The sequence below is a fragment of the Trachypithecus francoisi genome, unplaced genomic scaffold, assembly GCF_009764315.1.
Source record: "Trachypithecus francoisi isolate TF-2019V2 unplaced genomic scaffold, Tfra_2.0 Lachesis_group10, whole genome shotgun sequence".
In the NCBI taxonomy this organism is placed as follows: Eukaryota; Metazoa; Chordata; class Mammalia; order Primates; family Cercopithecidae; genus Trachypithecus; species Trachypithecus francoisi.
This window is the reverse complement of record NW_022681455.1, coordinates 27,624,717-27,650,708: the sequence shown is the minus strand read 5'-3', so window position 1 is coordinate 27,650,708 and position 25,992 is coordinate 27,624,717. Positions and strand designations below refer to the sequence as shown.

At 39.2% G+C, this 25,992-nt stretch overlaps 1 protein-coding gene across 4 annotated transcripts; it reads left to right on the top strand.

Moving 5' to 3' along the window:
• The first annotated feature begins 780 nt into the window (after window positions 1–780).
• On the top strand, window positions 781–23,422 carry ZNF184 (zinc finger protein 184). Of its 4 annotated transcripts, none has more exons than XM_033216454.1 (6): window positions 781–921; window positions 1,460–1,605; window positions 5,980–6,047; window positions 16,067–16,193; window positions 16,557–16,652; window positions 20,905–23,422. In XM_033216454.1, the coding sequence occupies exons 2-6, from the start codon at window positions 1,599–1,601 to the stop codon at window positions 22,860–22,862; spliced, it is 2,256 nt and encodes a 751-aa protein (XP_033072345.1). In that variant the 5' UTR covers window positions 781–921; window positions 1,460–1,598; the 3' UTR covers window positions 22,863–23,422. The 4 variants fall into 4 exon arrangements, with proteins under 4 accessions (XP_033072345.1, XP_033072344.1, XP_033072346.1 ...); XM_033216453.1 differs by having other exon boundaries at window positions 781–1,163; XM_033216455.1 differs by lacking the exon at window positions 1,460–1,605 and having other exon boundaries at window positions 892–1,163.
• The last annotated feature ends 2,570 nt before the right edge of the window (window positions 23,423–25,992 follow it).

The window sequence follows — 25,992 nt, the reverse complement described above, 5'->3', positions numbered from 1 at the left end:
GAGCTAGACTCCATCTCAAAATAAATAAATAAATAAAGTTGGTCGCCACTCAATTGAGAGTCGTGAAAACATTTTTAATGGGTAACTACCAGTATTTTCAAAACGACAAAGGAGTAGAACAGAAAATATAAGGTAGAACATGTAATAAAGGTAACGATTGTTTGCCTTTTAAAACTGTGTGTAGACGTGTATTTCTTTTTTTCTTTTCTTTTCTTTTTTGTTTCTTTGAGACGGGGTCTCGCTGTGCGGCCCAGGCTGGAGCACAGTGGAGCGATCTCGACTGACTGCAACCTCTGCCTCCCGGGTTCACGCCGTTCTCCTGCCTCAGTCTCCCGAGTAGCTGGGACTACAGGCGCGCGCCACCACGCGCCACGACCATAATTTTGGTAATTTTAGTAGAGACGGGGGTGTCACCATATTGGCCAGGCTGGGTCTCGAACTCCTGACCTAGTGATCCGCCCAGCTCGGCCTCCCAAAGTGCTGAGATAACAGACGTGAGCCACTGCGCCCGGTCAGTAGACGTGTATTTCTTAAAATCAGTTCAGTCAGACAAGTTTACAATGCACACGCATACCTGAAACCGTCAGGAACAAATCACTGGCGGCGAAAATGTGCGGCCCTGCGCAGGGAGAAGGCGAAACGTTAGCTAAAGCCTCTGGGAAATGAAGTTCAGGAACCTCGTCGCGGAGTGTTCTGGGAACGCTGGTCCAGTGTGCCCGCCCCTCGCCGGCGTGCGGGGCGGGGCGGGGCTCTCTCGTAACGACCGGAAGTGGCCGTTGAAGCCGGTTGTAGGCGTGGAAAGAGGTTGGCGCTCTGGAAGTCTAGCTGCTTCGGCTCCCTGCGTTAGGTCTGGTGGCGGTCAATGCGCTTCCGGACCCGGGATCAGAGTGTGTGGATCGCTATAAAGGGAGGGGAGCTCAGGTATCACCATGGCAACAGCCAGCCCTCCGGACCCGTGACGTCACCCTTCTGGTTTCGCGCTTAGAGGCCTCTGCGGGAGAAAGCTGGGGAGTCCTCGAAGGGGGCGCACCTCGCCTCCTTGTGTGCGGGGCGGTCCCGCCCTGATCCCTTGGAGGGCTTTGTTCTTTTGTTCCGGCCTAAGGGGAAGTCGGGTGCCGGGCCGCCCTGCTTATCCACCTTCCAGCGTTAACGCTCTGCAACAGGTGTGTCTTCGTGTTATCCAACCTCGCAGGGGTGTGAGTCACAAATGTGCACAGAGGGAACAGACTAGGTCTGTGGATGCCCCGGCCAGATTCTAGGGTGGGCACCAAGGGATTTTTGGATCTGAGGCAGAACCCGCTTACCCGATCTCCACTCTGTTTTTGTTCATCGGAGTGCCACACGCCTCTCTAGTGCTCTCTTAGGGCACTTCTCTTGTGTAAGACCTCTTGGTCACTTTGCAAGACTCTGATGTGTGATTGTGTGACGTATGTTACTGACGCCATCCTGTGTCTTTTAGGATAGACAACCTCAGCGTGTTGCAGACTCCCTGCAAGGGGAGCTAGACATCTGAGTCCCAGACAAGGGTATCAGCTGAAGGAACGCTGCCTGGCGAACCCTGGTATTCAAGTTCCAGAGGAACGGGATGAGCTTCTGAGATGGAAGGTAGTGGGGTCGACTTAGGGGAGAGCGGGGTGATGGAGACTTGAGAACAGTCATGCCTGGAGGATCAAATACTTGAGATCAGAGCAGGAGAGCTGGAAGGAAGGAACGGTATGCTTAGGGATTAGCAAAGAAATCAAATTACATTGTAGGGAGAGATTCTTTTTTATAGAGAGATACTTGGGGGAGGAGTTTATTTTTTCTTTCATTCCATTGGGGAATGAAAAGACATAATCATTCAGAGTATCAGTGATCCCCACATGACTTCTGAATATTAAATATTAAAATTATAATTTTGAAGTCAGAAGACATCTTGGTAATTATCCCTTCAATGAAAGAGTCAGTTTTGAAATCTCCTTGGCAGATGGCAGTCTGTCAACCCTAGGCCAGAACTAGTGTGGCATTAAACTTGCCATTTTGGGTGCAGACTATTCCCTTGTTGGCTTTCTTTTTTAGTTTGTTATATTAAACAGATGTACTTGTTCCTGTAACTTTTGTGTTGATCTTATTTCTGAGTCCTCCACAGAAAAGGAAACTGTCTGTTCTTTATTTCACACTGCTGCCCTTAAGATACGTGAATTCAGCTGTTACAACTCCTCCTCATAAATTCTTTTCTAAGCAATATAGCCTCACTTCTTTTGATTGGTCTGTGTGATGTATCTAGACCTCTTCTCTGAAAACTCTCCTGCTTGTCAGCATTTTTCATAAAATGCAGTGCCTAATGGTAAACAGTTCTTTGGATGTGCTTTGAAAAGTACCTGAAAGAATAATGTACTACTTCCTTTGACTCGGATTATACTTCTGCTGTTTGGCATCAGATCACATTTGCTTTAAAAACTATCAGTGATGTACTGTAAACTTTAGATTTTTTTTTACATAAACTGCAGTGATCTAGATTTACACCATTTTTGTGTAATGGAATTATTATTATCCTTAATGTCAGGACTTAACATTTATGATTGTTCAGTTTTTTGGTCACATGTTTTAGGCTTTCAGAATGATTATGAATCCTAATTTAGTTATTCAGTGTCTTAACTGTCCTTTCCAACTTAATGCCACTAGCAGATTTGATGAATATTCCTTCTATTTCTTCCTACATGTCATTGAACAGGTCAGGGTAAGGACAGAGGCTTATGACGTGTCCCTATAGACTTCCCTCTGCATTGGTGTTGTCTTTACATTCTTTAGGTATGGCTGTGCAATCAAGTTTGGTTTAACCTAACTATTATCATGCAGTCCTTTTTTTGCATTTGTTAAAAATAATATCATTAGAAATCTTAACATTATTCATATTCATGTGAATAATGTAGGTTTGGTCCATACTACTCTTCAATTTTTTGTCCTTCAAGTCTTTTTTACAGTGGAGTTTTTAAATATATATTCTAAGTTTCTCAGAATTAAATCAGTCAAAGTAGTTTCATTAAAAGCCTTTGTTTTTTCTTTATTTTGGGGATTTCTCACAATTTTATCATTAGGATTAACTTTACTGAGCCTCTGTTCCTTGTAATAATTTTTGCAACACATACTGAGCATTTACTATGTGCCAGGCACACAGTTGGTTTCTGTAACTGTTGCTGTTTTTGGTTTTGTTGGTTGCTGTTACTTGGAATAAAAAGCATCTTACCTGAGACATTTCTCTTGATTCTGTTTTCCTAAAGTCTTAGGTACCTGTCTGTGCATGTAGAACATTTTCTTTCACTGTTAAGAACTTCCAAGATAACATCTTCATTTTTTTTCTTAAGACTTCTGTTACAAAACAGTTTTTCTTTACTGGTCAAAATTAAGTTGAGCATAATAGTTCCCTTTATTGCTTCCTCTGCTTTCTGAGGCATGACACCATTAATTAAGAATTTCTTGATTAATACATTTTTTACAAAATGAAACTTACGTACTTAGCCAAACAGTTGAAACTGCTTTTCTCCATATTATTCATCACCCCCACTTGCCTAAGCTGTCTATGTCATACTGTTGCCAGCATGGTGGTGCTTTTGTTTTTTTTTCTTTCTTTTGTTTTATCTACAGTTTCCATCAGGTTTCACACTCAGGATTATTGCATCACATACAATAATCCATCTCTTAGTCTGTCTCTTTATATCAGATCATTTTGCGTAAATTTTACCCAGCTCTCTTTTAAACAAGGATTGGTCATAAAACCCACACTAGGCCAGTTGGCTTTCTCTGGAATTTGAATCTTGGAACTAAAATCAGATGGCACTGACCTATCCTAATGGTTGTATCCCAAAGAGATTGTCCTTGCACCTTAGTGGTACAATTTAGATTCCCTGAAATTACTTGGGTTCTCTCCATTTGATTGTTTAGCTTTTCTTTTTGTTCTTCATGTTCCCTACTGTCTTTATATTTAGTCCGTTAGTTGATTTTTTTTTAAAGTTATATAGTTTTAAGGTCTTATGTCTTCCAGCCCAGCAAGCCTTGGTTAATGCCTAAAATATTGGGGTTCCCTTCTTTTTTTTCAGGTGCAAATTCACTTGGCTTATTGCCACTATCTCATGCATCTGTGTGTGGTCGTAACTATCCATCTTGACCCTTACATGTTTTGATTGTTTTTTCTTAGTTTTTACCAAGCATCTCTTACAGCATTGCTAGTCTTTCAACTTTATACCTCATGTCTCATTCAAAAATTTTTTTTTTGTGAGACTGAGTCTCCCTCTATCACCCAGGCTGGAATGCAGTGACGTAATTTCAGCTCACTGCAACCTCCGCCTCCCGGGTTCAAGCAGTTCTCCTGCCTCAGCCTCCTGAGTAACTGGGATTACAGGTGCGTGCCACCATGCCCAGTTAATTTTTGTATTTTTAATAGAGACGGGGTTTCACCCTGTTGGTCAGGCTGGTCTCAAACTCCTGACCTCAGGTGATCCGCCCACCTCAGCCTCCCAAAGTGCTGGGATTACAGGCGTAGCCACTGTGCCCAGCCAATCTCATTCAAATTTTTATATCCAGAGACATCTTCCCTCGCTAGTCTTTCTGCATACGTTAAATTTCTAAGAGAAGAAAATTTTTGTTTTACTTCTTTGTGGAAACAGGTGTACCTAGTTTGGTTTTCCTCACCACTATCTCCTCTTCAAGAGGATTTTGAAAGGTGTGTTTGTCAGACATTTGCCTCTAGTCTTTTAAAGATGAGAAAATTGAAGCCTAAAGAAGATGAGGGACTTGCATAATTATACATAATTAATTACCAGACGAGTCATTTTGAGAATCAGGCTTTCCTGTCAACCAGTACTCTGAATGGATTCCCCCAAGAGCAAAGTTTTTTTTTGTTTTGTTTTGTTTATTAAGGTATAAGTTATATATAGTAAAGTGCACAAATACTATACAGTATATAGCTTTTCAAATTTTTAGGTATGTATAAACTAGTATAACCAAGATATGGAATGTTTCTAATGCCCCAGAAGTATCTTGTGCCTCTGCCCAGTCAGTTATCCCTCCAGAAGTACTATTCTAACTTTCAGTACTATAGATCAGTTTGGTTGGTTTTTAAACTTAATATAAATATAGTCATACAGTATGCATTATTTTCTGTCTGGCTTATTTTGCTCAACATTATGTTTATGAGATGCATCCATGTTGTTAATTATGTTAGTAGCACTGTCTTATATTTTGGAGTAATCCATTGTATGAAAATAAATGGTTTTTTATGCTGTGTTCTGTTGAAAGGCATTTGGGTTGTTTCCAGTTCAGAGATATTATGAATAAATCTGCAGTGAAGATCCTTGTACAAGTCTTTGATGGACATAAGCATTTTTATGGATGTAAGGACAGGAGTGGAATTGCTGAGTCATAGGATAGTCATATGTTTAGCTTAGTATAAACTACCAGTTTTCATAAGTGGTTGATACATTTATTCCATATACCAATCTAAAAAGTTCTAATTGCTTAATATTCTTGCCAGCAATTAGTATTGACCATGTCTATTTAATTTAAGACATTCTGTTGGGTGGGTAGAGTAAGTAGCATATGTCCTTGTGAGATTTAATTTGCATTAATAGCAAAGTTTTCAAAGGGCCTATGAAGACTTTTGGAAAGTAATCAGATTATTTCTTCATATTGTATATGTAGCAGAGAAAAGGCAGCAGAAATAGTTTGCCTCACTTAATAAGGAACATAGATTGAGTCAGATAATACATATGACTTCTAAGTGTCTAGGTACAAAACTGAATCATAAAGCAATGCTTTACCTCCTGAGCCTACTGAGGAGGGTACCAGGGCCCCAGTTACCTTGTAACTTTTTTTTGCATTCTAAAATGTAAAGGAAATGGTATAGTTTCTATTATTTTCAAATAGAAGAATAAACGGAATTTATGGATTGCTGGGAATAGCTAAACTGAACAGAAGTCATATGGCTCCTGCTTCTTCCCCTAGATCTGTCCTCTCCAGACTCCACCCTTCTCCAAGGGGGACATAATCTACTCTCATCAGCCAGTTTTCAGGTAAGATGTGGTTTCTTGAAATGCCATTTTATTCTTTAGAGGGTGATTGTGGTTTTTTTGTTCTGTTTTTTCTGTTTATCCAAAAATCAATGTTGGCAGTTCATTCTGGGTTCTTATCTGTCTAGTAACCACATTCCTAGCTCTGCCTCTCCAGCTTTAACTAATACATTCACCACTTACCTCTTGCTTAGTATCTTGCTATGCTCCAGGGATGGGAAAGCAAAATAAGTACAAAACTTGATCCTTTTTTTTTTTTTTTGAGATGGAGTCTCTCTGTGTCACCCAGGCTGGGGTGCAATGGCGGCGATCTCCGCTCACTGCAACTTCCGCCGGCCGGGTTCAAGCAATTCTCCTGCCTCAGCCTCCCGAGTAGCTGGGATTACAGGCCTGCACCACCACACCTAGCTAATATTTTGTAGTTTTAGTATAGACAGGGTTTCATCATGCTGGCCATGCTGGTCTTGAACTCCTGACCTCATGATCCACCCACCTTGGCCTCAAAACCACAAAGTGCTGGGATTGCAGGTGTGAGCCACCACGCCCGGCCCTAAAACTTGTTCCTTTAATAGGCCAAAATGACTACTAGAAAATAAAACAGGTAAATGTAAGAAAGGTGAAATGAGTAATGTGGATATTAGAGAATGGAAAAATGTATGTGCTCTGGAAGGATTAGGAGAATTTCATGGAGGATGGCTGATTTGTGATGCCTCTAAAACAATAGGTGACATTTGGATATTTGAACAAGTAAGGTGGTGGGGATGGAGGTATGGATTCTAGGTATAGAGAAGATTATAAGCGGAAGTTCATAAGTAAGAATTAACAGATGTTACACAGGATTCAGAAAAATTTGGAAGAGATGGTTTATGGCAAATGGTACACAAATGATTCAATGAAGTCAGAATACGAAAGCCTTGAATACCTGGATGAGAAGTTGAAGGCTTTATTGTGTAGGCCATTTATGAACCATTAATGATTTTTAATGGAAGAAAAGTGACCTGGACTGATTGAGAACTTAGACAAAAAAGGTAACAATTGCTCACCAGCCATAATCAACCTCAAGCCCTCCTCCTTCTTAAAATTTTCCCCCTGCTTAATTCCTGTCCCATAACTGAATTTTCTTAACAAAGAAATGGTACCAGTTCTTCCCACTTTCAGCCCAAGTACTTTTGGTATTTTCTATTTAATTGGGGGATATATTGTGACAGTAAAGTGCACATATTTAAAAATATATAATTTTATAAGTTTTGATATACATACATTCATGAAACCATTACCACAATCAAGACAGTGAAAATATTCGTAATCAGAGAACATACCTTGTATGACTTGAATCCTTTCAAATTTATGGAGACTTGGTTTTTTGTCCAGAGTGTGGTACATCTTGGTAAACTATCAGTGAGCACTTGAAAGAATGTATATTGTGCTATTGTTTTATAAAATGTTCTATAGATGTATTCGTTTTCTATTGCTGCTATAATTAATTGCCATAAGCTTAGATGGCATAAAATAACACAATTTACTCACAGTTTTAGAAGTCAGAAGTCCAAAATAGGTTGTCAGGACAGCATTCTTCTGAAGGTTCTAGGGGAAGAACCTTTTCCAGCTTCTAGAGACTGCTGTGTTCTTTGCATTGTGTCTACTTATTGTATCTTCAAAACTAGCACTGTGGCATCTTCAAATTTGTCTCTCTGTCTCTCTCTCTGACTCTGACTTGTCTTCTATCTTTGTATTTCCTACTCTGATCCGTTTACCTCTCTCTTATAAAGACCCTTGTGATTACCCTAAGCTCACCCATGTAATACAGAATAATTTCCTCACTCAAGGTCCTTAACCTGATCACATTTGTAAAGTCTCTTTTGCCATGTTAGGTAACAAATTCACAGGTTTCAGGGGTTAGGACATGGACATCTTTGGGAGGGCCTTGTTCTGTATACCACAGATACCAGTTTGGTCAACTTGGTTGATAGTGTTGTTCAAGTCTTTTATATCCTTACTGATTTCCTGTCTGCTTGTTTTATCAGTTATTGTGAAAGGGGTATTGAAATCTCAGACTGTTGTGGGTTGGTCCGTTTCTCCTTGCTGTTTTACTAATTTTCACACCATATATTTTGAAGCTCTGTTATTAGGTGCATAAACATTTAGGATTGTCATGTTCTCTTAATCAGTTGACTCCTCTACTGTTGAGAAACAGTGTTTTTAATGCCTGGTAATATCTTTTGCCTTGAAATTTACTTTGACATATGGTATATTTTTTTTATATTTTTGCTTTTAACTTATTTGTATCTTTATATTTAAAGTGAGTTACTTACAAGCAACATGTAGTTGGGTTTTGCCTTTTTTTTTTTTTTTTGAGATGGAGTCTCGCTCTGTCGCCCAGCCTGGAGTGCAGTGGTGCGATCTCAGCTTACTGCAAGCTCCGCCTCCCTGATTCACGCCATTCTCCTGCCTCAGCCTCCCTAGTAGCTGGGACTACAGGCACCCACCACCACGCCTGGCTAGTTTTTTGTATTTTTAGTAGAGATGGGGTTTCACCATGTTAGCCAGGATGGTTTTGATCTCCTGACCTCATGATCCGCCTGCCTCGGCCTCCCAAAGGGCTGGAATTACAGGCGTGAGCCACCCCGCCTGGGTTTTGCTTTTTTTTTTTTTTTTTAATCAAATCTGGAAATCTCTGCTTCTTGGGGTGTTTAGACCATTTGTATTCAATATTATCTTACATGTAATGTGTTACATTTAAATATAATGTGACTTTTGATATGGATAAGTCTTTTACCTTGCTGTTTGTTTTCTATTTGTTTTGTATTGTCTTTTTTTTTTTTTCCTTCTATTCTTACCTTCTTTTGGATTGAATATGCTTATGATTCTATTTTATCTCCTTCATTAGCTTATTAGCCATAACTCTTTGCTATTTTACTTGTTGCTTTAGGGATTCATATTTGTTTTAATCATCATTTACTTTCAAGTGATAGTCCATTTTACTCAGAATAGTGTATTTCCATTTTCCCCCCCACTGCGATTTTTTTTTTTTTTTTTTTTTTTTTGAGGCGGAGTCTCGCCCTGTCGCCCAGACTGGAGTGCAGTGGTGCAATCTCGGCTCACTGCAAGCTCCACCTCCCGGGTTCACGCCATTCTCCTGCCTCAGCCTCCCGAGTAGCTGGGACTACAGGCGCCCGCCACCTCGCCTGGCTAGTTTTTTGTATTTTTAGTAGAGACGGAGTTTCACCATGTTAGCCAGGATGGTCTCGATCTCCTGACCTTGTGATCCGCCCGTCTCGGCCTCCCAAAGTGCTGGGATTACAGGCTTGAGCCACCGCGCCCGGCGACCCACTGCGATTTTAATGCTATTGTTGCCATATATTTTACTTGTTACATATATTATAAATCCCATAATACTTTGTTGTTATTTCCTTTAAGCAGCCAATTATCTTTGAAAGATATTTAAAAAGAAAATAATTGTGTGTAATTATTACAATGCTCATTGTGTAATGACCATTTTTGGTATTCTTTATTTGTTTTTATAAATCAATGGTTCACAATTGTGAGTGATTTTGCTCCCCAAGGAGCAACATTTGGGAGTGTTAGGGGACTTCTTTGATTGTCAAGACTTGGGTAGGGAGTGCTGTTAGCATCCAGTGGGTTGAGGCCAGTGATATCTCCATACACAGGACAGGCTCCCCCACTTATCTAAGAGAATCATCTGGTCCAAAATATCAATAGCGCCAAGGTTGAGAAACCTTAGTGTCGAACCATATTTTCATCTGGTATCTTTTTTTTTTTCCTGGTTGACGGACTTCCTTTAACATTTCTTATAGTGTAGGTCTGCATGAATAATACTTTCAGGTTTCTATGTCTAAAGAAGTCTTTATTTTGCCTTTGTTTATTAATTCTAGTGTGATAGATTTCTTCTTTTCAGTATTTGATGTTGCTCCAGTGTCTATTATTTCTAACAAAAAAGTTACTGTTATTTTTATCTTTGTTTTTTATATTTGTGTATCTTTTTTCCTCAGATTACTTGTAAGATTTTTTTCTATCACTGAGTTTGAGCTATTTGATTATGATGTATTTTGGTGCAATTTTTTTGTGTGTTATCAAGTTTGGAAAATAATCAGCTGTTATTTCCTCAAAAATGTTTTTTGGTCCCCTCTCATCTTTCCCCTCCCCCCGACCTGGTACTCCAATTAGACATAAAGCAGGCCACTTAAAGTTCTCCTAGAGCTCCCCAAGGCTCTTTTTTTTAAATTATTTTTTATTTTATTTTGAATAGCTTTGGTTTCTGTGTCTTTGAAGTTACTAATCTCTCTCTTCAAAGCTTACTCTTCTGTTAATACTACCTGGTGAATTTTTTTAAATCTCAAAACATTCTCATTTTCAGCTCTAGAAGTTCCATTTAGGTTTTTTTTTTTTTTTTTTAATGTCTTTCATATCTCTGCCTGATGTTTTGAACTTATGGAATACAGTCATAAAAACTTTTGATGTTCTTATCTTTTAACTGTTTCAGTTGATTGACTTTTCTCCTTATTATGGGTTGTATTTTCCTGCTTCTCTGCATTGCCTGATAATTTTTTGTTTGTTTGTTTTTGAGACAGAGTCTCACTCTGTCACCCAGGCTGAAGTGCAGTGGCACAATCTCAGCTCACTGCAACCTTTGCCTCCTGGGTTCAAGCAGTTCTCCTGCCTCAGCCTCCTGAGTAGCTGGGATTACAGGTGCGTACCACCACGCCTGGCTAATTTTTTTGTATTTTTAGTAGAGATGGCATTTCGCCATGTTGGTCAGGCTGGTCTCAAACTCCTGACCTTGTGATCCACCCACCTCGGCCTCCCAAAGTGCTGGGATTACAGGTGTGAGCCACCGTGCCCAGCCGCCTGATAGTCTTTGATTGGATGCCACACACTGAATTTTACCTTACTGGGTTCTGAATTTTTTATATTCATATAAAATATTCTTGGCCAGGCACAGTGGCTCACGCCTGTAATCCCAGCACTTTGGGAGGCTGAGGTGGGTGGATCACGAGGTCAGGAGATCGAGACCATCCTGGCTAACACGGTGAAACCCCGTCTCTACTAAAAATGCAAAAAAATTAGCCGGGTGTGGTGGTGGGTGCCTGTGGTCCCAGTTACTCGGGAGGCTGAGACAGGAAAATGGCGTGAACCCAGCAGGCGGAGCTTGCAGTGAGCCGAGATGGTGCCACTGCACTTCCAGCCTGGGCAACAGAGGGAAACTCCATCTCAAAAAAAAAAAAAAAAAATTATTGAACCTTATTCCGGGATACAGTTAAGTTACTGGAAACAGTGTGTTCCTTTCAAGCCTTTTAAGATTTGTTAGGTGGGCCCAGAACAGCATTTAGTCTCAGGCTATTTATTCCTGACTATAGAGGCAGGACCATTCTGAGTATTCTAGCCAATGCCTCATGAATTATGAAGTTTTCCATTTTGGCTGATGTATTTCCAGTCCTTTTTGAGCACTGGTACTGGTCCCTTGACTCCTTTTAGATGATTCTTTCACTGGCCTCAGATAGTCTCATCACACCTATGCACAGATTGGTACTTTTCTGAATACTCAGGAGGGAACCTATGCAGTTTTCCTTGCTTCTCTCTTTGTGTAGCTCTCTCCTCTCCAGTACTGTGTTCTATGAACTCTAGTCACCTTGATTTTCCAAACTCTCAGCTCTATCTCTTCAGTTCCAGAAATCTGCTGGGCTACTCCTGGGTTCCACCTCCCTACACCAGTGTTTGGAAACTCTAAAGGCAGTAAACTAGAGCTATTGTAGGGCTCATATCATTTGTTTCGTGATTCTCAGGGATCACTTTTCTTTGTTACCTGAGGTTCAGTGTGTTGGAAACTTTGGTTTCATTTTGTCTGGAATGTATTGTTTATTTCATGTAGGAGAGTAAATCCAATTATTGTTAATTCCATGTTGGCCACAGCTTGATCCTATTGACATCTGTATTTTGAACTGTAAGCAATGTTAGGGCTGATCTAGTGTAGCCTTACTCTAGGGCTGTGTTTCAGGGACCCATGACCATGCTTTAGTTCAGTGATTTGTTGGAATGATTCATATGACTCAGTAGCATAAATCATGGCTAAAGAATATTACAGCAAAGCATACAAAAGAGGATCAGAAGGAAAAGGGTATTCATAAGCAGAGTCCAGAGAAATCAGGCACAGGCTTCCGAGCCCTCCCTCTGTGATGATCATACAGATGCACTTTCTGTGTTATTGTGAGCCACAGAAACATGAGAAATGTCTACCCAGGGAATCCTGCTTGAGTCTTAGAGTCCAAATTCATAAAGGTTGCTGATCACGTTGGCCTTTACCTGCCATATGACCAGCTATAGTATAGACCCCACACTCGGCACCTGGTACACATCATAAATTTCCATGTTTCTTTAAACGATGTTGACAGTTTGGTACAACTTGTCCCAGTGCACTGGGCACACAGAATAACATCATTAATCAGTGACTAGGCACACAGAATTATGTCAATAATTAGTGACCATGGAAGTGTTCAAAGGTTTAGTTTTCAGAGCTTGTTCAAGGGTCAGAACCAAGGATCTAGGCGTCCCTGGAATTTAGCAAGGAATGAGCCAACCAGACCTGCTGCTTATGCTCTTTCCTCACAGTCTGGACTTGTCCTGCTTCTAAAGTGTCCTGGAACTGTTTGTGGGAGCCGGCTGTGCACATAACTTCTCAACTCTATTCAGTTATGTCATGTTGGTAACTTTGCATTGACCATGGAGATTGTATTTACACCAGATTTGTGGTATTCCTTTTCTCTGCAGCTCCCTCCTCTCCAGTATCTATCCTGCAGATTCCTTGCTTCAGTAGTTCTGAACTTTCAACTTTGTCTCCTCAGCTCAGTAAGACCACTGCTTTGGTAGAGCTCTGCCTCTCTGCTCTTCAGTCTGGACAGTTCCTCAGGCAAAAAGTTAAGGGGATTCTGGGGCTCATGTTAGTGTTTCCCTTCTCTCCGTATCACTTCTGTCCTGCCTGCTGTTCAAAATATGAAAACACTTGTTTCAGATATATTGTTCAGTTTTATTTATATTGGAAGAACTAGTCCAGTTGCTTTGTCATGGTTAGAGGGTAAAGTCCTAAAGATTTAATATATTTATATTTTTTAAACAAAGTTCATGCTCTATCACTTAGTTTTAAATACATAGCAATATAAAAAAAGCAGGAAGTTCCCTGCATTGCCTGTAGGTCCCACTACCCAGTCCCACCAATAGTATTTGGCTGAGTATTCTTTCAGATTTTTTTATGTTCATTTACATATAAACTTTCTTCCTATTCATAAAAAGAAAAGTAGCATCGTACCCTAGAGTGCAGTGGTATGGTCATAGGTCACTGCAACCTCAAACTTCTGGGCGGAAGCAATCCTCCCACCTCAGCTTCCTGAGAAGCCGGGACTACAGGTGCGTGCCACCACGCCCAGCTTATTTCTATTTTTATCTTTAGTGCCGACGAGGTCTCACTATGTTGCGCAGGCTGGTCTTGAACTCGGGCTCAAGCAGTCCTCCCATCTCGGCCTCCCAAAGTGTTGAGATTGCAGGTGTGAGCCACAATGCCTGTCCTCCTGTGTACATATTTTCTAATGAGTACATATAGATATACCTCATTTGATAACTATCTATATAAAGTGTCTTAGTATGGGTGTACCATATATTTTTTAACCACTATGCTATTAATGGACATGTAAGTTTGATTTTTTTTTTCCTTCCACACAAATGATGTTGAAATGGCAATTGTACATATGTCTTTGTACCTAGAAGAGTTTCTGAAGAATAAATTCCTAGAAGTAGGATGACTGGATCGAATGGTATTTCCATTAAAGTTTTGATAGATCTTGTCAGATTGCCCCCTAGATAGATTGCATTTGGGTTCTCTTTCCACCATAGTATACATGAGCACTTCAGCAGTGTTAGCCAGTCTGATATTTTACTGTTTAACTATATTTTTAGGGGAGGGGAGCATCTTTTCATGGTTTCACATTTTCCACGGTGACTTGCTTATTTGGGTTGTTGACCTTTATTGTTGCTATTTTTGTGGGTAGTTGATCTTTTTTTCCCCCCTTAATTTTTAATTGACATGTAATAATTGTACATATCCATGGGATACAGAGTGATATTTTAGTATGTGAATACAATGTGTAATGATAAAATCAGGATAATTAGCATATCCATCACCTTGAATATTTATCACTTCTTTGTGTTGTGAATATTCCAAATCTTCACTTCTATTTTCTTGTAATTATACACGAAATTACTGTTAACCATATTCACCCTATAGTGCTATAGACACTGAAACTTATTCCTTTCATCTACCTGTAACTTTGTAACTGTTAGCCAGTCTTTCCCTAACCTTCCCTCATCACTACCCTTTCCAGCCTCTAGTAAGCACAGTTCTACTCTCTATGAACTCATTTTGTTTTTGTTTGCTCCTACATGTGAATGATAACATGCGATATTTATCTTTCTGTGTCTGGCTTATTTCACTTAACATAATGTCCTGCAGGTTCATCCATGTTACCACTAATGACAGGATTTTATTCTTTTTTTTAATGGCTGAATGGTATTCCATTGTGTATATACACCACATTTTCTTTATCCATTCATCTGTTGATGGACATTTAGGTTGATTCTATATCTTAGCTGTTGTCAATAAAGCCATAGCAAACATGGGGATGCATGTGTCTCTTTGGTCTACTGATTTCCTTTACTTCTGATAAATACCCATTAGTAGGATTGCTGGATCATATGGTAGTTCCATATTTAGTTTTTTTGAGACAGTGCCAAACTGTTTTCCATAATGGTTGTACTAATTTACCTTCCTACCAGTGGTGTATCCTTGCCAGCATTTGTTATTTTTTTTTTGTCTTTTTGACTAACTGGGGTGAGATATCTCATTATGATTTTGATTTGCCTTTAGTGATGTTGAGCATTTTTTCATATATTTGGGTGTTTGTATGTCTTCTTTTGAGAATGCTTATTCAGATACTTCATCTACTTTTTAATGGTATTATTTATTTATTTGCTGTTGATTTGAGTATATTCTGGATATTAGTCCCTTGTGAGATGAATAGTTTGCAAATATTTTTGCCCCTTCTACAGGTTGTCTTGAACTCTGTAGATTTTTTTTATTGTGCAGAAGTTTTTTTAGTTAAATTGCCTTTTGTTTATGATGTCTTATAGATATTTTACATTGTTATGTGGTTGTATCTATCAGCCTGTCTCTCCATCATGTAAATTTTGCTTTTCAGATTTCAAGCTTATACAAATATTTTCCTGTTTTTCTATATTATTTTGACTTTTTCTTTAAAATTTCATCTTTAGGTTGGCAGGAATTTTTGTGTGTGTTGTGAAGTAAGGATCTCACCTTAATTTTTTTTTCATAGACAGTTGTTTGTTATGGCATGATTTAGTGACTAATCCATCTTAACTAATTTAACTTTTAACTTACTTTTAACTAATTAACTTTTAACCAATTTGAAAGCAGCTTAATGCCTTTCAACTCTTACAAATATGAGTCTATTTCTGGATTTTCTATTTTATTTCATTTTGTTTCATTCCAGACTAGGCCATTTTTAAATTACTTTATCTTTTGAAATGTATTAGGGCAAGTCTTTCCACCTCTCTTTTTCAAAAAACCTTTGGGTGCTCTTGCACATTGTAGGTAGTAAAAAATATTATTGATGATAATAGTTAAACCATTAATACTTAACATATGTTGGAACATAGAGATGATGGTAATGATGATGATGAAGGACAACAATGGCCATATTGACTGAGCACTTATTATATGCCAGACGTTAAATTAAGCATTTCACCTGGAATGTTTTATTTAATTCTTACAATAACCCAATGGATGAGGCACTGTTTTTACATTTATTTTATAAAGGAGTAAATGTCAAGATTATTTTGCAGACATCCTATAAACTGCCTTACTTCTGTCAGTATTGCTAACTTTACCCCTTTCCTAAGTAAAGGCTTATGGCTAAGCAGAAATATGTTTGGTATTTCAGGAATCAGTGACTTTTAAGGATGTGATAGTGGACTTTACCCAGGAAGAATGGAAACAGCTGGACCCTGGCCAGAGAGATTTGTTCAGAGATGTGACATTGGAAAATTATACACACCTGGTCTCTATAGGTAAGGATAACTTCTCTGAGTTAATATCAAGGGGTGTTCAGGAGAAGGGCTCTCTCTTGTGCTTAAGGGAGTTTGCCTTTAAGTTTAGTAACCAACAATTTCTAAATTTCTAAAGTTTTTGAAAAAGTTTCTACCATCTTAGCAAGCAGAGGACAAAATAATAATTTTCCTGGACCCAGATCAGTTCCCAGATTATACTCCCACCATATCTGGGAACTGGTAACACTGAAGGTTGATATGTTATCCACTCCCATCAGGTTTTTACTACATGTCATTTCTTCTAAAGACAAAGCGGTGATTGAATTCTGATATGTTACTTTTCCCTTACTGCAGGTTTCTTTCTTTTTTTTCCCTAATGAACAGGACTCCAAGTTTCTAAACCTGATGTGATTTCCCAGTTAGAGCAAGGGACAGAGCCATGGATCATGGAGCCAAGCATTCCAGTAGGTACCTGTGCAGGTAAGTCATGGATTGCCAGCAGATGAATATCATTAACTCCGACTGTCAGCCTGATGAGAGGATTTTATGTCTGAAGTGTAGATGTACTTTCTTCCCTTTAAAATATTTCCTATGGAGAAATGGGAAAGCATCTGTTTTCTGGACTTTCTTATGCTTTGTTATGTCACTAATTGTTGCAATATATATTCTATGTTATAGAACATATATTCTATGTTATAAATGTCCCTTTTTGAGATGTCCTTCCTACCGTTTTACAAAATCCACCTCATACTGGACTTTGCATTGCATCTCTTTCTACTTCCTTTAGGACCATGATCTCATAATTATCACCATACTTTTCAGTCCTTACAATTTCTTATTTTGGGTTTACAGGCTCCATTCCTAGTACTTTTATATAGAAATACCTAACCTATATTTCCAAATAGATTTACTCCACAATATGAATCTTTATGGCCACCATTCAGTTTCTCTTTTCTTTCCCAACCAAACTCAACAAAAATGAATTGCATACCTGCAGGCTTTATTTCTTTATCACCTGATTTTTTCCTAGTAACATGTATAGCTTCTTATTTTTTTTTTTTCTTTTTTTGAGACAAAGTCTCACTCTGTTGCCCAGGTTGTAGTGCAATGGTGTAATCTTGGCTCGCTACAGCTTCTGCCTCTCAGGCTCAAGCAAGCCTCCCAACTCAGCCTCCCGAGTAGCTGGAACTCCAGGTGTATGCCATCATGCCTGGCTAATTTTTGTATTTTTAGTGGAGACAGGGTTTCACCTTGTTGCCCAGGCTGGTCTTGAACTCCTGGGCTCAAGTAATCTACCCCCCTCAGCCTCCCAAAGTGCTGCAATTACAGGTGTGAGCCACTGCACCTGCACCTAGCTAGCTTCTGGTTTTATCACTTTATCATACAGTTTTTGAAATTATGAATAACTTTCTTCTAAATCATCAGTTTTCAAACTGCATGAAGTAACCTAAGGATCTGACCCTAGAAAAATAAACCTAGTCATTCTAGGTAAGGGATACGTCTCTAGAGTTAATGGGATGTAGGTGAGGTTCTTCTTTATGGGGGAAAATTGTGTGCCATGTTCAAACTTTAGCAAGTTTCTAACTGGAGTACCACTCAGAGATTTTTTTTTTTAAATAGGCAGTTACGTGTTATGAATGTTCAACAGGATTGCATAGAATGTAACATCTCCCCAACCCCCACCCTGCCTCCAACCATGAATACTTTTTTTTTTTTTTTTTTTTTTTGAGACGGAGTCTCGCTCTGTCGCCCAGGCTGGAGTGCAGTGGCCGGATCTCAGCTCACTGCAAGCTCCGCCTCCCGGGTTTACGCCATTCTCCTGCCTCAGCCTCCCGAGTAGCTGGGACTACAGGCGCCCGCCACATCGCCCAGCTAGTTTTTTGTATTTTTTAGTAGAGACGGGGTTTCACCGTGTTAGCCAGGATGGACTCGATCTCCTGACCTCGTGATCCGCCCGTCTCGGCCTCCCAAAGTGCTGGGATTACAGGCTTGAGCCACCGCGCCCGGCCGAATACTTTTTTTTCATATCACATCTGTAAAATCTTTCTCTTAGAATGGTTTCATGGAACATACTTTAGAAAGCTTAATTTAAAAAAAAAAGAAGAACTTTAATAACTGGGGCTTATGGTTAGTTAACTTTTGGAAAAAGCAAGTTGTCAAGTTTTATCACAAACTAAAAATGAAGTTTTACTTGACCAGATAGAAAACCGTTTTAGGCCGGGCGCAGTGGCTCAAGCCTGTAATCCCAGCACTTTGGGAGGCTGAGACGGGCGGATCACGAGGTCAGGAGATCGAGACCATCCTGGGTAACACCGTGAAACCCCATCTCTACTAAAAATACAAAAAACTAGCCGGGCGAGGTGGCGGGCGCCTATAGTCCCAGCTACTCAGGAGGCTGAGGCAGGAGAATGGCGTAAACCCGGGAGGCGGAGCTTGCAGTGAGCTGAGATCCGGCCACTGCACTCCAGCCTGGGCGACAGAGAGAGACTCCGTCTCAACAAAAAAAAAAAAAAAAAAAAAAAAGAAAACCATTTTAAACCATTTAAATGTGTATTGAAAAACGTAGGCTTTTCAAAAAATACTTTTTACCAAAAAGATTTATTTAGGCAAAAATAATAACCCCCACACCCCATGTTGTATAGATAATTTATATAGTTCCAGTTACCTGGTCAGTGAACAGAAGGCAAGCACTTGAGATATTTAGCTCCATTCTACTGGTTACTTTTTATTGCTGGAATTTGACCTGATGATGATTGTCTTGGTAAATCAGCCCTCAATTCTATCTTTATCAGCATCTAGAATAGATTTATTCTTAGCTGATGAGTTGGCTACTTTTGTCTTTATAAAAATGATGTATAGTTTTGTAGATACCTCTACAGGTAGTGATATTGTGACAGTACCTACATTGAGGTGGCCACTAACCCTGGGCCTAGTCTACATAATTTCCCTTATCCTCTTTATTGCCATCTTCTCGGAGCTGTCTTGATGATCTTGACCCTCAGAATCATGATCTATAACCCTGTTATATATCTGTCTCACTGGTCTACCTTGTTTTCTTGTCCCCTGGTTGTCAACACCCTCGATTACTTCTCCACACATGGGATGTCAGAATACTATGGTCAATGTCTGTAGACTTTGCGTGTAGTAAAGGGAGAATTGCTTTCTGCAATAGGGATGGTATTTTTCAATCTGGTCTTTGGGAACTTTCTCCATCCCTTCATTTTTTGCCCTGCCCCTTATATTCTAGTACTTCTGTTGGTTATTGAGTAGAGGAGATGATGACATAGATAATATTGGCCATGGTCTGTTTCATGTTGCCTTTGAGTGGAACTCCAACCAGGGTTGGAGATCTGCCACTTCCATGCACTGTTCTTTAACAGCATCAGACTCCACGGTCTCCATATCTTTCATTGTGAAGTACTTCCAGAGGTGTTCTTTATGGCAACCTGCTGTGCAAACATACCTTCCTTGGTGTCATTTCTGTTGATGAAAACATATTTATTTCTTGAACAATCGGCTGTTTCCAAAGCCTGTATTGTTTTGATCTTGTCCCTCCTGTAGAAATTCTACTGCTGTGAGGCTGCCTACACTAATACATGCTGTGCTATTACCCATAGTGCCAGGTGTGGAGGGGATGCTAGGCAGCTCTGGGGTCTGCCCCACTGCTCATGCTTGCAGTGATAGTGGTAGTGGGTAGTAATAGTGACTGGGCTTGCAATATGGGAAAGATTCAGGATCCTCTGGAGTCTGCTGTAAACTTCTGATACCATTGAAACTGAAGAAATGCTGTTTTAAACGCAGCCTTTGTTTTTTAAGGATATTGCCAGCATTGACTACCCTGCTTCTTTTAGTTGTCATCTCTCTTGTTTTGGGCAACAGTTTACTTCCTGATTATGTACTTTCCTGGTTGTGTTTCTTCTGTTTTTTTGTGTGTTTGCTGATAAACTGCTTTCTTTCATTAGTATATTTTATTAATTCTGTTACCCTGACTATTCTCAAGGATCTTCCCTCTGCCTCTGCTCTTTTTCACATATTTTTCTAAGGCTTTAGCTATTGTTGTCCTTCCTTTTTTGAGCTGATACTTTCCATCCTACATTTGAACATCCTTGTTATTCTGATGTTGGCATCTTTCACTTATACAAACACTACTATAGTCCAGCTCTCCATTACTTTTCTTAATTCTCAAAATGCCTAGACTTGAACTTGTTACAAGTTTCTCCCTGCTAAAGTATTTCCTCTACTATTTACAATTCTTCCCATATCTAGCAATGATGTGATTATTTCTTCAGTGTTCCAGACTAAAACACATGGGGTCTTAGCTAATAAATCTTTCCTGTTTGTTCTGTCTTTAAATCGTGGTTCTTGCATTTTTTGTTTTGTTGTTTATTAGCAAGGAATCCCAATTCAAAGTGACCCCTTCAGATTCAGTTCATCTCTGTCTACTCTTAGCCATCTCTATTGTCACCTTTTTAATCAACTATTATCTTAAATGTATTTCCTAACTGGTTCTTGGAGATTATCTATGAAATTGAATTAGACATTCTTTTGCCACTTTTGTATTTTATTTATAATTCTCCTTAGCTCTTTCCAACTTTCTCCCCAAATAATATGGCTATATATTTGAAAACCATTAGAATTTTCCAAGGGATTTATTTTTTAGTATCATAATTCCCACAATAGCAGTTTATTTTTTCTCTATTCAGAGAACACTGGAATTTTCTTTTTCTTTTAGACTGGGAGACAAGACTTGAAGATAGTGTGTCAGCCCCAGAGCCTGACATTTCTGAAGAAGAGCTATCTCCAGAGGTAATAGTGGAAAAACACAAAAGAGATGATTCTTGGAGTTCCAACTTGCTAGAAAGTTGGGAATGTGAAGGCAGTTTAGAGAGGCAGCAAGCAAACCAACAGACACTGCCAAAGGAAATAAAGCTAACTGAAAAGACAATACCCAGTTGGGAAAAAGGCCCTGTAAATAATGAATTTGGGAAAAGCATCAATGTGAGTTCAAACCTTGTAACACAAGAACCATCTCCAGAAGAGACCTCTACGAAAAGAAGCATCAAACAGAATTCAAACCCAGTTAAAAAAGAGAAATCTTGTAAGTGCAATGAATGTGGGAAAGCTTTTAGTTATTGTTCAGCTCTTATTCGCCATCAGAGAACACATACTGGAGAAAAACCCTACAAATGTAATGAATGTGAAAAAGCCTTCAGCCGGAGTGAAAACCTTATAAACCATCAAAGAATTCATACTGGAGATAAACCATATAAATGTGATCAGTGTGGAAAAGGCTTCATTGAGGGTCCATCTCTTACTCAACATCAAAGAATTCATACTGGAGAAAAACCATATAAATGTGATGAATGTGGGAAAGCCTTTAGTCAGAGGACCCATCTTGTTCAGCATCAGAGAATTCATACTGGCGAGAAGCCATATACTTGTAATGAGTGTGGAAAAGCCTTTAGCCAGAGAGGCCATTTTATGGAACATCAGAAAATTCATACAGGAGAAAAACCTTTTAAATGTGATGAATGTGATAAAACCTTCACCAGGAGTACACACCTTACTCAACATCAAAAAATTCATACCGGAGAAAAAACCTATAAATGTAATGAATGTGGAAAGGCCTTCAATGGGCCCTCAACTTTTATCCGTCATCATATGATTCATACTGGTGAAAAACCGTATGAATGCAATGAATGTGGGAAAGCCTTCAGCCAGCACTCAAACCTCACTCAGCATCAAAAAACACATACTGGGGAGAAACCCTATGATTGTGCAGAATGTGGAAAATCTTTTAGTTACTGGTCATCCCTTGCTCAACACCTGAAAATTCATACTGGAGAAAAACCTTACAAATGCAATGAATGTGGAAAGGCCTTCAGTTACTGCTCATCGCTTACTCAACATCGGAGAATTCACACGAGAGAAAAGCCCTTTGAATGCAGTGAATGTGGAAAGGCTTTCAGTTATCTCTCAAACCTTAATCAGCATCAGAAAACTCATACTCAAGAGAAAGCTTATGAATGTAAAGAATGTGGGAAAGCTTTTATTCGGAGTTCATCTCTTGCTAAGCATGAAAGAATTCATACTGGAGAGAAACCCTATCAATGTCATGAATGTGGGAAAACCTTCAGTTATGGTTCATCCCTTATTCAGCATAGGAAAATCCATACTGGAGAACGACCTTACAAGTGTAATGAGTGTGGGAGAGCATTCAACCAGAACATACACCTTACACAACATAAGAGAATTCATACAGGAGCCAAGCCTTATGAGTGTGCTGAGTGTGGTAAAGCCTTTCGACATTGTTCATCTCTTGCTCAACATCAGAAAACTCACACAGAAGAAAAACCCTACCAGTGTAATAAATGTGAAAAGACCTTTAGCCAGAGCTCCCATCTAACTCAGCATCAACGAATTCACACTGGGGAGAAGCCCTATAAGTGCAATGAATGTGACAAAGCCTTTAGCCGGAGCACTCATCTGACTGAACATCAGAATACTCATACTGGAGAGAAACCTTATAACTGTAATGAATGCAGAAAGACTTTTAGCCAGAGCACATATCTCATTCAGCACCAGAGAATTCATTCAGGAGAGAAGCCTTTTGGATGTAATGATTGTGGAAAATCCTTCAGATATCGCTCTGCTCTCAACAAACATCAGAGACTGCATCCTGGCATATGACAATTCCAGGAACATCATAAATTTAGGGGATATATTTACTTTAGTTTGTCCTTTTGTTAAGTACTGAAGAATCAGAGTGGATTTAGAAACTGCTTGAAATCTTTTAAATTTTCACTGTCATGTTATGGAATGGAAAGTACATTGGGCTGAACTAATCCAATTGTTATTAAGCCACTTTGTGGCATTAGAAAACTCTACTGTTTTAAGCTTTAGTTTCCTTTATGGAATGAAGGATTTGGAGTAGATTATTTCAAAAGTAGTTTGGAGTTTTATAATCAGTTTTGAATATTTACGATATTTTCTTGAATGGGTTTACTATATACATCGGCATTTTGCTGTGTTGCATCTAGAATGTGTATGTTTATGCATGTTTTGCCAATAGAATCTGTGCTTCAGTAACTAGATTGGGGATCTAGTATGCTCCTGCTCTAATGTGTTTACATTGTTTAGGTAACTGGTTCCTAATAAAAAATTATAAAATACCCCCAAATTAACAATTCAGTTGCATATAATAGCCTAACTCAGTAAGAATATTAAAACTTACTATTCTTCTTCTTCTAGTCTGTTTTTAATATTTTAGGAGTTTACCACAACAGAGGTCCGCTTCTACAACTTAAACTGGTGTTATTTTACCCTGGTTGCATATTGGAGTCACCTGGTGTCTTAATTTGTGCTGTTATGTTAAATTACAATAGACTAGGTGTCTTAAACAATAGAAATTTGTTTAAAGCTGGAAGAGGCTAGGAAGTCCAAGATCAAGGTCCTAGCAGATCCAGTGTCAGACAAAGGCCCATTTCCGTTTGCAGATACCTGTCTTCTTCTTGTGTTCCTCCATGGTGCTAAGCAGAGACAGAGCAACCTCTCATATCTCTTTATAAGACTACTAATCCCATTGGTGAGGGCTCTACCCTTATGACCTAATCACCTCCCAAGGCCCCCCTCCTAATACCATCACATTGCAAATTAGGCTTTCAACATAGAAATTTGGAGAGAACATATTAAGTCCATAACACCTGGAGAACTCTACAAAATTATCTTGCCAAGGCCCTACAACTCCAGAGACTAATTTAATTGCCTTAGGAGATAGGACCCAGGCATCAGTGTTTTTTCTTAAATTTCTAATTTGTACACTGGAAAGAAAAATTGGCTTGTATTTGTATTGACAGTCAGTGAGATTACAGAAGTTCACATGATCCTGGTTTTTGTATCTCCTTTTTGTGTTTCTCAAAAACATCTCTGCTAGCTATTCCAGACCACATTCCTGTTTTCCCAAAGCAGTTGGATTTACAGTTGCTCCTTTTGCTCAGACATATCTAACTACACTTTGGTGAACTAAGTCACATATTTACCATTTTTTTCTCCTTACCTCTATTTTAAGAGCAGAGGGAGGAAATTATTTTAAACCATTTCTTAATCGTTTTTTCTTGATTGTAATATACACATCATACATGCCATAAACATCTTGTATAATACCAACATTAGTTTCTTAATATTTACCATACTGAGAGAGTAGAGCAAAGTTAAAATCTTTTTTTTTTTTTTTTTTTTTAAATTTAAGAGACAGGGTCTTGCTCTGTCACCCAAGCATGATTATAGCTTACTGCAGCCTCAAACTGGGCTTAAAGGATGCTCCTGCCTCAGCCTCCCAAGCAGCTGGAACCGTAGGTGCATATCACCATACCTAATTTTTTTAAAATTCTGTAGAGATGGGGTCTGGCTCTGTTGCCCAGGCTAGTCTCCAACTCCTGGCCTCAAGCAGTCCTCCTGCCTTGACCTCCCAAAGTGTTGGTATTACAGTTGTAGCCGCCACCCTTAGCCTCAAATTAAAATATAAAGGGGAGAATTGGCAGAAGTTTGTAACTTTTTCCTTGAAGTTGTAATGAATTCAGAAAAATAACAGAGGGATTCCATTTACCACCTTACAGATTTAAGATTTGCTAACAAACTGCCCAGAAATAAAAAGACCTCGGAAGTTATCAGTAAAGCCAGCCACTTCTTTATGTGGCAAGGAATTGTCTACTAGTAACAAAAAGTTCTAATACCTTCATGTGTAATTTATTTGGATGTTTCAGTGTCCAAGATTGGGTATATAGAGACTAAGCATTTTCTTTTAGGTCCTAAATTCCATGTCTGCCAGATTATAGATATTAAACCATTTGAGTAGTTTTTGCTAAATGACTGTGAGGGAAGCAGAAAAGAGAGAAAATGTCACATAACTTAGTCACTCGTCCTTAAACATTTAAGTCTTCATTAAAAATCATTCAACCACAGCCAGTGCTTATGAGGTGACTGAATTTATTATAGTTGCAGGGGTTCAGAAATAGACAAAGAAAAATATTCTGTTGCAGAGCTCACATCCTATTATAAAGAAAGTTGTAAAGTGCCAAGGGTGATAAACAGAAAATAAAGCAGGGTGAAGGGCTTGGGCAAGACTTCCATCATGGGTTGTGGTGGTGCTATCGTAGACAGAATGGTTAGGAAATGCCTTTCTTGGGTTCATATGCTTGATGTGGGGTTGGGAGGGGGGAGGATCTTTATTTCTAATGACTTGTCATTGGAGCACACACTTGGAGGTAGTGAAGGAATGAACTAGGTAGATATCTGAGAGGACAACATTCCAGGCAGAGGGACTAGGAGCCACAAGTGTCCTGAGATAGGAGCATTTGGCAGTTTCAGAAACACTGGCTGGATTGTAATGAGTGAGGGTAGGAGATAAGGTCACAGAGAGAGCTGGGGTTGCAGTTTCTCGAGACTTTTCTTGGCTATGGTAAGGATTTAGTATTTTATTCAGAATGAGATGGCAAGTCATTGGAGAGTGTTGGGCACAGATTTGAATTGTTTAAAAAGGGTCACTTGCTATAATGTAGGGAATAAATTATAAAGGGTTAAGAGTACAGGCAGGGAATTTAGTTGGAATGCTAGTAGTCCAGGTAAGATCTAATGGTGGCTTAAACAAAGATATTGTTGACAAAACGATGGGAAGTAGTTGGACTGAGGCTCTATTTTGAATGTACAGCAGATAAGGTTTGCCTATGGTTTAGCTATAAAGGTGAGAGAAGTTAGGGTGGCTTAAAGGACTTTGGCCTGAGCAACTTGAAAGGATTTGCCATGTACTGAGATAGAGAATACC